The sequence below is a fragment of the Cyprinus carpio genome, chromosome B4 (assembly GCF_018340385.1).
Source record: "Cyprinus carpio isolate SPL01 chromosome B4, ASM1834038v1, whole genome shotgun sequence".
Classification (NCBI taxonomy): domain Eukaryota; kingdom Metazoa; phylum Chordata; class Actinopteri; order Cypriniformes; family Cyprinidae; genus Cyprinus; species Cyprinus carpio.
Genome location: NC_056600.1, coordinates 20,164,076 through 20,177,791, shown reverse-complemented (window position 1 = coordinate 20,177,791; position 13,716 = coordinate 20,164,076). Strand labels below are relative to the sequence as shown.

Below are 13,716 nucleotides of genomic sequence, written 5' to 3'. Positions count from 1 at the left end.
GACTCGGAGACACGGCCGACACGAAACTCTCAAACGGAAAAGAAAAATAACTAAAGTAAAAGAATAGAAGTAAAGTTTGACAAGACTAGGTGGTGTTTCTTCTCATCGTGGCTAAGTAGCAGCAGACGTGCAGGCCGAAGCACACTGGAACAGTGCTCAAAGAACGCTAAAAGTGATGACTAAAAGCATCAGCTGAAAAGCCATAGCTAAAAGCAGGCTAAAAAGCTAAATTTGATGGTGTCCTGAGTATTTAAACTGGCCATTTGGCCACACCTCAAATGTTGTCTTGACCAATTAGATATTGTCTTTGCTCGGGGTGTTGCGATTTTTGTCCTACCCATTCATAAATCATATGTTATCTTATCAATCACGTGGTCCGAATTTTCCCGCTCTTGCAGGATATAATTTTGGACATGATTCCTTTGATAAGAATATGATACATTTGACATATAACTGATGGTCAGAAACGTTTCAAGCAAGAAGATTCGAACACACACATACTAAACATGAATATGAATACTTAAGCTATTCAATAGTTATTAAAAAGACATACACAATAAGTGATTAGAAACATGATAGTCAAATGTGTGGGTTTCATTAATGATATGGAGTTAAGCAATGGACTGATATTCCTTTAGAAGTCTTTTTGTGTTCATCTGTTAAAGACAGTTTCTCTGCTTTTCTTTGACATAAGGATGTTCTGTGGAGAGCACAGGTTAACCCTCTGAAGTCGATTAACGCGTATACGCGTTTTGGGGTATTTTCTCCTGATAACCCCGAAAAGAACTTAAATTACACTTTCAGTTTTGATCGTACAGATAAGAGCAATACATCAATCGAATCTGTAAAGGGTCTACTTTTTTTTGTATACAGACATAATAAACAACAAAACTTTGTGCACTTATAAAATAAAGATAACAAACAAGGAGTGCTGTCTGCAGCCTTTGTCTGCGCTGATCTTCAGTTACAAATGCGTCATTAAAATGAACTGTAACTCAGTGAATACTCAACGAAGAGACATGAGAGAGATATCTATAGAAAGCCTGACATGTCTACTTTTAAACTAAACAAGTGCTGCTGAAAACAAATATTCTGTGATAAAGTAATCCATATGAAAACAACGCGATGTCCGTTTTTCACGTCTGCCTTCATTATCTTCTAATGCGACCACGCCTCCGCGCCGAGCGCGCTATTGAGATTCAAATGTTTCACTGAAGCGCGCGGCTTTTGAATACGCCCACACAACAGAAGACAACGCAGCAAGATTGTGCCTGAAGTTTTTTTTTATTTTACTGTTTGCTTCGCGATGAGAGGAATAAGACATGATTCACCGCAAAAAGATGTGATGTGGTTGAGGATTTGAGATTTGGATTTCCTCAGAAAAAAGAATAAAGCACTTTATTCAGCAGAGATCATAAACATGAGTAAGTCTCTTTTTATTTATTTATATACTTGTACTAGTTTTCACATAACGTGTAAACATTTTACTAGTTAGACTTTTTCCAAAGACTTTTTCCAAAACTATAATTCCTGACTAAATGTATAATCAAGTGAAATATTATTAAGTTTCAATAACAATATACACTACTATACCATTCAAAAGCTTGATGTAAATAATATAAATAAAAAAATCATTGCTGTTCTTTCAATTATCCCCCCTAAAAAACCTAAAAAAAATATTCTCAGCTCTTTTCAACATTAATAATAATAATAATAATAATAATAATAATGATAATAATAACAATAAATGTTTTTTGTAGAAAATAAGATTGTTAAAAGGATTTCTGAAGGATTGTGTGACTGGAGTAATGATGCAAGAAATTCAGTTTGAAAGTCAGCTTTGATTTTTCCTAATAAACTGTTTAACTGCACTCACAAGTGAATATTAAATTATGTTGTGGGATAATTAAATATATTCTAAATAAACTACAAACATAAAATTATGTACATTTATTTTGTCCTCAGATTCTTTCTTGTAACTCATCCCTCTCAGTGACACAGCTGACTGAATGGCTCATTATGCAGCTCATTATGCAGGTCTTTGTCTTCTCAGGTGTGAATTCATGATAATTGACGCCTACTCGCATATGACTTTTACCAACAAAAAGTGTCTTAGAAAATTAAAACAATATATGGAAGTGAGTAAACAAGATGATTTTCACAACATTTAGAAAAAAAAAAATTCTAGGCTACAAGCTCCAGTTCTCAAAATTCCCGGGAACCAATTTTCTGTATGTGTTTTATTGCCTTATTCAAGTGATTTAACATTTTTAGTTTTCACTAACCACGCATAACATTTTTTTTCTCAAAAAACACAATCATGTACATACATGCTGCTCACATATTATTATAGCCTAGTTTGTGCTGATTACAGTGAGATTAGACTTTAGCCATTTAGATATTTATAAGAAACTGAAAAAAGCACAAATGTCAGGGCATGACAAAACTTCTCCAGGCCCCAAAAATACCCTCAGACTCCCAGAGGGTTAAAAGGGTCCCCTTAGGAATTTCAGTCTGGTTCTGCTAGGTGGGGGGAAGTCAATCCAACGATCTTGTCTACTCTCATGGGTTTACATGTGATGGTCAGGCTGTGCATCTCTTTGACCATCAATCTTGATTACTTGCCCCAAATTTGACAATCTCTTTTCCGAATTTAAATTGTCAATAATTGTTCTAATGGTGTTAATGTTGAAAGCTGTTCTGTGAAAGAGTTGGCTGGTTAGTGGACTTGCTTCTGACTTGTTGCACTAGGAATTGATTTACAACATCCTGTTGCCTTTCTGAGGAATTTGGCTCCTCATGTTTCAACCATGGTCCTGATCGAATCTTTAATTTGTCTGGTTCGGGTCTGATACGCTACAACATTATAATATACTATTATTTAGAAGTACATTTCAATGCAGTGACATTGCTGAGAATAATTAAATCTAATATAAAGCAATGAATACTTTATTATATCTTAGATAAACCTACCCATGAGTGATTTAAACACAGTTAAAGTTATTGTGAATCGTCATATGGGCTATCATCCAACTGCTTCAGTGCTAGCTTTCCTAAATGTTTTTATGAAAGTAAAACATCTCTGTATTTTCAAGAATATGAGACTGGATCAGGGGCACCAAGAGTAAATTTACAAGTTACAGTTTGTTCAATGTGTCTCTGGGCTAATGAATAAAACTGTTAGGTAATGTGTAACTCTCTTCTCTCAAATCGTCATTAATTCAAACAATATTATCATTTTATTAATGCATCATTGCATCAGTTGCAGGCTTTACTAAACCAGAAATCCTAATAAAAAACTTAAAGTTACGGAGATAATGAATGTATTTAGCCATGTTTATGTATCAAAATGACTTTAATATCCCAAACAAAGAATGAGAGGAAAGACAAATAAGAATTTGAAAAACACAGACACAAATCAATTACAATGAGAAATTAACATTCAAAAATGTGAAACCTGATGTCTACCATAAAAAATAAGACAAAATAAAATTACACAACAATGAACACAATCAACAACAGCCACCATAATCATTATCCTAATTAAATGAACTCAAACAGCATTTAATAAACAAACATAACATAATATTAGGCAAAATCACAACAAAAATGAATTCTGATTGGGTTGGTCAGTGGAATGGTTTAATTTAACAGTAACTGCATACACATATATGTATTATAGCATACAGTAAACGAAAACGAAATCCTGCTTATACATTTACAAATAATATCATCAGTGGTTTATAACAAACTAATTAACATAACAATAACAGCAAAACAAAGCTGGAGCATGGCTCAATGGTATTTCAAAGTCGTGGGATCACATTTAAATTGGTAAATAGTGAAAACATCGCTACTTTTCCTCTGTGGATAGAAAACGTGAGTATAAGAATTGTAATTCATATTTCTGTCACCACATGAATCTTTGTGCAGCCGTACTGTAGGGCCACTGAAATGTTTTATAGATGAATATGTAAACTGTAGCTGCGTTAACTGCGGTGAAGAGGCCGAACTCAAGCAGAAGTCTGGGTAAAGACGGTACAGGGATGTGGACGCGATACAACAGATACGGAAGGATAAAATATCGGAACTCCAGGAGTTTCTGTGGAACAGTAGCCGCCACCAGACACACGGCGAAACACAGGAACCAGAACAACGACTTGGACCTCAAAGTATCAAGAAAGTTCCATGCTGCAAACACGTATCCAGGGACTAACAGGAAACGGACAAACTCGTGTCTCTGGAAAATCCTCTTCCATACATAAAATGGAAAGTGTCTGTTGTCTGCAAGCAGGTATTTGTGAACAAATGTGAATTTCCAGACTAAAAACAGGGAGAACATCATCAGTACGGCATAAATTAAAGGCTGCTTTCTTAAAGACTGCAGAAACCTGACTACTCTTTGGTAACTCAGTGAGGTAGGAAGAGAAAATAGAAGAGTAAATGACAGGAAATAGAAAATCTGAGGAAAGTTCAGACATGCTTCGTGACTACTACGATCTCCAACCACAATTCCATCGTTCAACACGACGAAAACTGCAAAAACAACAGCTACGGCAATATATGGCCATGTCGACAAGACCACTGCTTTTATATTACTGGGCGTTTTGAAGAATTCCAACAGGAAACGCATCACTCTCATTGCCCCATTGATGGTTAGAGGGACCTGAGAAGGTGATTTTTCGTCTCGCTTCTTCGATTCAGTCCGCCAGCTCTCGTCCATTTTTTGAGCCACCATGGTGCCAGCGCAGAACGCCACCCAGATGATGTTGGTCTGGCGGAAGAGGACTGCGCAGACGCCGAGAAGCGCCGCTGCTTTGTGGCTTCCATACAGCGTCATGAGATACATGAAGAGGGTGAAGAATGTGGAGCCAGCGTCAGTGTAATACAGGAAGGTGAAAAAGTACAGCACTGGAAACGTGGACAGGGCCAGGGCAGAGAATATTCGACGAGCGGCAGAACGGGACTAGAGAGGGAAAGAGGGAAATATAACACCATAGTATATTACACTTTACAGTTGATCTGAAGGCGTCACTCAACTTAAATACAAGACTATACAATTGCTAAGTTGTTTTGGGTGGTTGCCAGGTGCCTTTGTTGAAGCTCTGCATTTTCTAATTTTCACCTGGTGGACAATTAAAAAAAGGCTAAAAATAAAATAGACTGCAATCCAACCCAATCTTAGCAACCACATAAAAAATGTGCAAGCAACAGTTTCTATGGTTAATGACAATATTTAGTTACTGTGTATTTACTATGAAATGACTATTATATTTATTGAAAATTCTGTCCTGTATGGTAATTATATATATATATATATATCTGTGTGTGTGTGTGTGTGTGTGTGTGTGTATATATATAATTAATATATATATATGTGTGTATATAATATATTATATATGCTTATATATGTATTATATATTATATAACTGTAACAAATGATTTGGTTATGGTTTATCTTTTTTTTTTTAATATATAATAAAATTATTATGCTTATTTTTTTTTTTTTTTTTTTTATTTTTTTTTTACATAACTTCACATCTTAGCAACCACCAACACCCAACAATTATGAGTTGTAAATCAGTAAATAACAGTCACCGTTACTTCAGATAATCGGTGAAAAAATAGATTTACTATTAATATACATAAAAAAGTACAAAAAATGTGTGTGTGTGTGTGTGTGTGTATATATACACACACACATTTTTTTTTCTATGTTACATTTACAAAAAAAAACTTGTTCCATGCCTACTAGTGTGATAAGATTAAATAATAATAAAATTGTCAGTTTTTCTATGTTTTTGGCTTGCCTCCTACACACACATCCCCTCAATAATAAATTATTATTATTGTGAAGCGCATTAAAATCAAGAAAATTTGATTTTTAATTAGAAATTTAGTCAAATCGGCTGTTATTACCATGATAACAACCCTTTTTATAAACATTACGTTATAAATTGTTATAAAACGTCATTAACATCGCAAACAATATGAAAACGACACATTTTACACTTTGATCAACCAGATTATTTAGGGCATTTTTCAATATTTTTTAAAAAGGCAATTAAATTATGAGCCTGTAATGGAAAATCCCAACTAAACTTAAAGAAAAATCAAATAAATCAGAAACCTTATCTTTCATGTGCAGTCTGCAGATGATCAGATAGAGTATGTAGAGATTCCCACTGTTAAAGAGCAGATTGATGAATCTCAGCATGGCAGTAGAGCAGACCACACTGCCCTTCAGATCCGCCAGCCACACCACCGGCCTGATCAGACCCACTGATGCCAGATACAACCCGGGAAGAGTGGTGATCATCGGATCCCACTGTGGAAATCGACACATGGGCATTAATGTCCAAAAACACACACACTGAGAAATTCAATCATCATTAACAATCCTACCTCATGAAACTTCCCCTCACAGTACTTCTGGGCTTGAGGAACATGGAATATCTCATCCATGTACGGATCTCTCTGCTCCCGTGTGATTTTGGAGAACAGAAGGCAGGATATGAGAAAGTTAATGCTGCACAGAGCAGTGAAGATATAAACCTCAAATCTCTCCATCCTTATTCGAAGAAACACAAAAACACTCGATCTTTGATAATACACTTATGGAAATGAATGATATACGAGGATGAGTAAGATAGTATGCGACGCATTCATTCCTTGTAATCGAGCTTGCTTCAGAGTGTCAAAAATGTGCACAATCTCAAATTTGCAAAAAGCGCATTTTTAAGTTTTGATTTTTTTTTTTTGACAGCTTATCGGTGCGTCACATACTAGCGTCCGTGTCTAAACCGAAAGCGTGAACAATCAGTTCCACCCCGATGTTGTCTCAGACTATTAAAATAGTAATAAATCTGCTGTAAGTAATAATGTAGTCAGATTGAAATACGCACATCACCTATACTATGATATGTTCCTTAGAAAATTCTTTATTTAAAAAATCATAATGATTTCTTCTCTAGTAAGAATAATTACATAACCATGTAAAAACATCATGTACAAAGATTAGTGCCTGGCACATAAATCCGACCCTGCAATCTCAAATCAACGGAATTTAAAAGAAATAAATTAATAAATAACAGAAAGTAACAGAAGCGATGTGCCCATGCAATCTACTTCAACTTTACAAGTATATTAATTAATTTACTAAATTTGTCATCTGTTAAGTGCCCTCCAAAAAACATGTACTGAATTAAAAATACACAAAAAGGAGTTTAAAAAAAAAACAAGTATTATTATGTACGTCGATCATAGCTTGTCGACCAATCAGAAACGACTTCTGAGCCGATAAGCCCCGCCCATTTCAGACAACTGTCGCATAATAACCACTGCGCGAGTTATTTGTTTCTGTAGTTTTCATATACTTTATAAACTAAAACATGACTGTATATTATTTAATGTAGGGCTTTGTATTAAATTTAATATCACCTACACAATTTCATCGACTAAAATGTGTCAAGTCGGAACATTCCTTTCAGCAAATGAGGTGTCACATTATTATTGTTCCGTGTGTGGGCACACTGGGTACCGCATGCTGTCTAGATAAAGTTCATGTTGTACTGAGGACTTTAAAGTATTAATAATGCATCTTACGCAAGACTTAGAACTGTTTCCCGAATACACGGTGATTCAGCTGCTCTTCAAAGACGTAAAAAATGCGACGGAGTTGAGAAAAATGGCAGTGAATGGCGAAATAAAAGGCGCCTTGATCAATCCATCAATGGTAAGAGAGCACTCATCAAATCATGTACAAACTCATTTATGGCTATATACTATATATACAGAAATTCTACATCCCTAGTAAAAAAGTACCATGGTAATACCCTGCTTTGGATGTACACACACTAACGTTACCTGTCAAAAGTTATAAATAATAAAGTTTTTAAATGTTTTGAAAGAAGTCTCTAATGCTCACCAAGGCTGCATTTATATGATATTACCATAAACGCAGTAATATTGTAAGCGTTAATGTATTTTAAAATATAATTTATTTGCCATATATTTACTAGTTTAATCACCCTGCTGAAAAAAACAATAGAAACCATTACAGAATTTGTAATGGTTTTAATGGTTCTAAGTGGGAATTCTAATGGTTTTAATGGACACTGTAATGGTCTCTGTTGGTCTCTATTGGTAATTTGCTTTCTTCTATTGGTGGCATGTATTGTCTATTGGATACCATTAAGGACCAACAGAACACCTTTGGAAACTTCTAGTGGTATCTACTGGACACCAGTAGAAACCATTATGACTCAAATAAATTAAGTGGTTTCTTTGGAAAACTGTAATGGTCTTTCCATATTTGCCATATATTTACTAGTTTCATTTTCCCTTTAAAGGTTGTAGATGCATTCCAGATCTTGGTGGCAGCAAATAAAGCAGTTCACCTACATAAAACTGGAAAAATGAAAACCCGAAGCCTTTACTCGGAAATCATTTTTAATCTTTCACCCACAAACAATGTGAGTTATATATTTCAGTACAGGAACACAGCCGAAATCTTTATTTGTTTACAGTGTGCCGTTTTAACAGAGTTTAATGTCTGGCAGATATCTGAAGCATTCAAAAGGTTTGGGATCTCAGACAGTGACAGTGCGGTTCTCATTGTGTTAGTACACAACAAAGACGAGACCCTCAGCGTCGATGACATCATCTCAAAGGTGGACGGACAACAGGTTGCCGTTGATCGAGTGTCTGATTTCACCGATGTCGCCAAGATTAAAAAGGCATGTCTCTTTTTACACAGTACTGATGAAGAACAATTCAGGGTCTCTCGTTTTTTGCATTTGTTTGAAAAATACATCTGTCTCTCATTACAGCTTTACAAAGTCGCACCACAGGAGGAAGAGTGTGGCAGTTTTTTGGATGCTGTTGTTTGCAGGATGGCCATGAAAGATGTCGCATAGCTAATCAATACGTTGATATGTTTCTATTTTAAATAAACCCACAGTTTATTTCTACTTGTCAGATCTCCTATAGTGGAACATGTGAAAAAATATTGTATATATATCCCACTTTTTTATAAACAAATAAAATAAAAATAGGATCTTGTGATGTGTATTCAGTGTTTTTACAGTTTTCAACTAGGGTCAGATTTCCAATGGAAATTCACTTGCAATTAATAGTGCAGAAATATCCAATTTGCCTGCAGTCTGAACATATCTAGATTTCCCTCTGGAAGGTTTGAATAAGTTGCAAAATCACCCAGCTCTCCAGCATGAGAAATATGCAAGACTGTAGTCAATATGAATAATGTAATGAATGTTGAAAAGAAAATAGTGTCCTCAACATTTATATAATTAAAACAAGTTGCAGTAGTGTACAGTTTAGCACAGCTGTTATGTTAGTCACCTAACAAACAACACAATCTGTGTAGGCCTATTTTTTGTTGAATGGCACATTTAAAGCAGCAGGGCTGTTGAGATGTTTCATAACTTTATTTATTTAAAGTATTTTCACTTCTAAAAAGGATACATTATCATTTTAGTGTTTTACAATTAAGTCATAAAAACTAGAGATTATGACTAAATATATATAAACCCATAAAAAAACTTGGCAAAATTTAGTTATCGCGTTATTTTATGGAACTTCACAACCCATATATGCTTTGACTGTATAGAAACATTATTTATTGTTATTATTATCTAAATAAGCAATTAACTTAGTCAGGAAAGTTGCTTAGCTCATCTTTGCCAATGTTTCCTCCGCTGAGGATGACCACCACATTCTTGCCATTGATATCTGGGATTTTGTTATTCGTGACGGCAGCGAAAGCCGCAGTGCCTGAAGGTTCAACCACGAGTCCAGCTCTGTAAAGTATGGAAACTGCAGATTTGATCTCCTCGTCGGTCACCAGCGCAATGTTCTCCACATACTTCTGACACAGCTCATATGGCAAAGAACCTGAGGGTGAATCCCAATATACAAGTTTCAAGAAGCACAAATAATGTAAAGTTATAATGAACACTTCCGTAAAGTTTTATTCAAAATAGAATTCATACCTGATCCCACATTTACTTTTTGTCAGAAAATCTATTACTCATTATTCACCATTAATGAGTTAGTCCACGTTGATTACCTATGGATGCACAAAAATGATGAGAGAATAATAAAAATATCTTCATTTGTGTTTTTATGATGAGTTAAAGTCTTACGGGTTTGGAACAACATGAGGCCGAGTTAAAACCGAGCGGCAACCTCCCGCTCTCTCTCATGAAGCCAACAAGGAAGTGACTAAAACTGCAATTCACTGACTGTCCGCATGAGGCTGGCTCCAAAAGGGAGTCAATCCCATAGACTCCCCATGTTAAAATGCTTTACAGCAATAAAAAAACATTTACGGCCTGGTACAAAAAATTATTTTGGTCTATATTGCTAATTTTGCCCTTCATGACAACTTTGAGGGGGGTGAATTTTTTTTATAACTAATCTGTTTAAATTTAAAGTCCTGCATAATTAAGGGCGTGGCCACTTGAGTGACAGGTGGATTGCCGCTGCTGACTGCCGTTGTGCTAGGTGGCCTCAGCAATCAGCAACCACCTCCCTCCCCATTTCCCATTATCCATTAAACACGAAACACGCGCAGTGACGAGTGGCCAAGATGGCGACGGCCCACTCCGCCCATTTTGCGCTTCAAAAACGCTTTTCAGGAATCTACGGGTGACGTCACGGACACTACGTCCATGTTTTTATACAGTCTATGGTTAAAACATGCTTTCACAGTTTATATAATTTTCTTTTTTTTTTTGCTAAAATGATTTGTCAGCACTTTCTGTTCAACCCTGTCATGCTGTGAAATTCAATCTTACATATAATGATTTGATCTGACATCATAATTAAGGGTGTGACACGATACAAAATAACCACATGGTTCAAACAAGTAAATTTTAGCTTCCATCTTTTATGGTGCAATTATATCAGCTTTGTCAAACTCATTATCTTCCATTATGTATTTTGTTCCTGGCACAAATCACGAGACACAGTGAAGTGAAATGAAAGTTTAATTCTGCTCTTCATAATTCCCTTAATATGAAGGTTCTTTGTTAACCTTTTTCAGGAACACTTTACAAGAGAGATCCATTTATTGGTTAACTACATTAGTTAACATTAACTAAGATTACTAAATGCTGTTAGTTTTTTACTTATGGTTGTATCTTTTAACTAACATTAATAAACAATGAACAATTGCATTTTTATTATCTAGCACTGACAACAATTAATGAATGTTGTAAGAAATACATTGCTCATTGACAACTAATGTACCAAATTAGACCTTACTGTACAAAAAGAATTTGAATATTCACCTCCTTCTGGTTCCACTCCATAGATCTTTGTGTTCTCACAACCAGACAGTTTGATGGCAGCTGCCACACCAGCAAGTAACCCTCCTCCACCACAGCAAACAACCACAACATCTGGATAGGGTACAACTTCCAGGATCTCAAAACCTAAGCTACCATTCCAAAAGACACTGGTATGAGTCAACCAATTATAATACATTCCATTACTGATGCATAAGTTAAATTGATGATGCACTACGAGCCAAAAAAAAAGATACTACTATTACCTTCAGGGTACTAATATATAAGCTTTGGGGCTAAATACGGTGCAAAAGTGTACCTTTTGAAAGACAACTCCCCTAGTGACAGATTCTTTTCCTTTTTTGGAGGTTCAGGGCGTGTTGATGAGTCCATTTTTAAAGGAATATTTCACCCAAAATGAAAATTCTATTGTCATTTACCAACTTTAATGTTATTTGAAGTTGTATGTTTTTGCAAGAAAATTTGCACTACATTTACAATGCCTTTAAAGTGCTTTATGTTCTTTTAGGAGCTAAACAGTCACAATTCACTTTCATTATATGAGCAAAATCATGTGAGCATTCTTCAAAATATCTCCTGTCACGCAGGATTGGAACGACATGAGGGTGAGTAAATAATGACAGGGTTTCCTTGCTTTGGGTGATCTATCCCAGACATATACTTAAACCTGGCATGTCCAGCGATAAGATCCGGATCATCAAAGGGATGAAGGAAAGTCATGCTGTGCTCTTGAACACTTCGGTTAACAACATCCATGAGACGAGGAGTCGGCGCTCTTTCAACCTCAACTCCCAAACTCTACAAAGGGTTGGCACATTTTGTTAAAACATTTAATTACGACATGTAACCGTATCAGCGTGAGAGTGTCATACTTGTATCAGAACAGATCTGGAGATGGGGGCGGTTTCTGGCATCACCACTTTGCCTTTGGATCCATAATGCTTACATGCATATGCAAAAGACTTTCCATAATTCCCAGCAGAAATGGTCACAAAATAGCCCCCTTTGAGTCTCCGGGCAAACTGGTTTGCAACACCTCTTATCTTAAATGAACCTGGTGGCAGAGGCAAAGAAAACGAATCAAGATATAATACACTGCATAACCAGAGCAAACAGAATGAACACAAACTGACCGGTCCGCTGCATGTTTTCCAGTTTGATGTGAATGTTGCAGGAGCTGTTGAGTGGAAGTGTGGTTTGGGACCATGGGATCATTGGTGTGTTGATCACATCCAGAGGACTGCATCTCACAGTCCCACGTGCCTCTCTGAGCATCTCGATAGTAATGCTGTCTGCTGAGACATCTCCCATCGTTCTCGCTCAATCAGTGAAACTTTGTTAGATGAAAAAAAAATAAAAATAAAAATAAAAGATACATATAAATTTAATGTTATAAATATAAGTAGCTGTGATTAAATATATTTATAGTTATATTTATTTTATTATTATTTTTATATTTTATAATGTTTTATAATTATTCAAAATTATTATAAATAATTATTGTGTCTTGTTGTTGTCATTAACAAATGTAACTAAACTAGTTTTGATTAATGCACTGAACATGGTCTTGTATGAGGTGGCTAAAGGAAAAAAATAAATAAATAAACAAATCTTACTATACAACATTAATGTAGATTTTCAGAAACGAATGGTGCCAAATAATAGTTTATTTTGGTATATCCCAACCATAAAACTTCTACATAACAGCCCGAAAGTTTTCAGTTGCACTTTACTGCTGCTTTAACAAACAATATTTCTGGATGATAGTTTTACCGTAAAACCGAAAGCGCGATCCAAAATTATATTAGAAAGCTGCTTTTCCAAATTAAGCAAGCAACTTCATTTGTGGTTATCACGACCAAGCAACGGTGAAAGACCCGCTGATGAATATGAAAATCATTTGGTGGCAGATTACCAGTCAGTAATAATCGTTATGAGGCATAACCCGTTTATTCCTGCAGGGGGAGCTCGATGGCTCAGAAAAAAAGAAAAGAAAAAAGAATCCAGTCTGGACTTAATTTATGCAACAAATATAGTATTATATAAATAAATACTTTATCATTTAATATATATCATGCTGATAGGTAGGCCTACGTGCTGTTTAATACTTGATGTATTTGGAACTTTTCGCTAATGTATAATAATTGAAAATCGAATAAATACAAAGTTCGGCAGCTTTTATACATAATTTGTTATGCGATATCATTTGTCAGATGTTAGATTTATTAATATATAAATTAACCTTCATACAAAACATTCAATGTTTAATTTAAATGAAAACAAGATAATAATATGGTTTCGCAAACCAATTGGAAATAACCTTCGGATCTTAAAGTCACGCCTATTTAATCTTTTTTTTTTTTTTTTTTTTTTTATTCTGATT

General features: G+C 35.2%; 3 protein-coding genes across 3 annotated transcripts; 1 reads left to right on the top strand and 2 right to left on the bottom strand.

Annotated features, from left to right (window-relative positions):
- Positions 1-3,620: 3,620 nt before the first annotated feature.
- On the bottom strand, positions 3,621-6,768 carry alg10 (ALG10 alpha-1,2-mannosyltransferase). Its single transcript, XM_019089122.2, has 3 exons — positions 6,406-6,768; positions 6,131-6,328; positions 3,621-4,966 (listed from the first exon to the last, which is right to left on the bottom strand). Exons 1-3 carry the CDS (start codon positions 6,568-6,570, stop codon positions 3,911-3,913), a joined length of 1,419 nt encoding a protein of 472 aa, XP_018944667.2. The 5' UTR covers positions 6,571-6,768; the 3' UTR covers positions 3,621-3,910.
- Positions 6,769-7,486: 718 nt separating this feature from the next.
- Positions 7,487-9,058, top strand: LOC109073122 (EKC/KEOPS complex subunit TPRKB-like). Its single transcript, XM_019089297.2, has 4 exons — positions 7,487-7,735; positions 8,352-8,474; positions 8,562-8,738; positions 8,832-9,058. The coding sequence occupies exons 1-4, from the start codon at positions 7,595-7,597 to the stop codon at positions 8,916-8,918; spliced, it is 528 nt and encodes a 175-aa protein (XP_018944842.1). The 5' UTR covers positions 7,487-7,594; the 3' UTR covers positions 8,919-9,058.
- Positions 9,059-9,197: 139 nt separating this feature from the next.
- srr (serine racemase) lies at positions 9,198-13,251 on the bottom strand. Its single transcript, XM_042722647.1, has 6 exons — positions 13,104-13,251; positions 12,467-12,680; positions 12,206-12,387; positions 12,001-12,131; positions 11,290-11,464; positions 9,198-9,988 (listed from the first exon to the last, which is right to left on the bottom strand). Exons 2-6 carry the CDS (start codon positions 12,642-12,644, stop codon positions 9,674-9,676), a joined length of 981 nt encoding a protein of 326 aa, XP_042578581.1. The 5' UTR covers positions 12,645-12,680; positions 13,104-13,251; the 3' UTR covers positions 9,198-9,673.
- Between the last annotated feature and the right edge of the window lie 465 nt (positions 13,252-13,716).

Bases quoted from the DNA above. Each gene is read 5' to 3' on its own strand.
- alg10 (XM_019089122.2), bottom strand. From the start codon at position 6,570: ATGGAGAGATTTGAGGTTTATATCTTCACTGCTCTGTGCAGCATTAAC. The intron at 6,329-6,405 runs GTAGGATTGTTA...CGATTTCCACAG, and splicing joins GTGAGGGGAAGTTTCATGAG to TGGGATCCGATGATCACCAC. The intron at 4,967-6,130 runs GTTTCTGATTTA...TTCCCTCTCTAG, and splicing joins GACTGCACATGAAAGATAAG to TCCCGTTCTGCCGCTCGTCG.
- LOC109073122 (XM_019089297.2), top strand. From the start codon at position 7,595: ATGCATCTTACGCAAGACTTAGAACTGTTTCCCGAATACACGGTGATT. The intron at 8,475-8,561 runs GTGAGTTATATA...AATGTCTGGCAG, and splicing joins ATCTTTCACCCACAAACAAT to ATATCTGAAGCATTCAAAAG. The intron at 8,739-8,831 runs GCATGTCTCTTT...CTCTCATTACAG, and splicing joins ATGTCGCCAAGATTAAAAAG to CTTTACAAAGTCGCACCACA.
- srr (XM_042722647.1), bottom strand. From the start codon at position 12,644: ATGGGAGATGTCTCAGCAGACAGCATTACTATCGAGATGCTCAGAGAG. The intron at 12,132-12,205 runs GTATGACACTCT...AACCCTTTGTAG, and splicing joins CCAGATCTGTTCTGATACAA to AGTTTGGGAGTTGAGGTTGA. The intron at 11,465-12,000 runs GTTTAAGTATAT...TTGGAATGGTAG, and splicing joins CTTATCGCTGGACATGCCAG to CTTAGGTTTTGAGATCCTGG.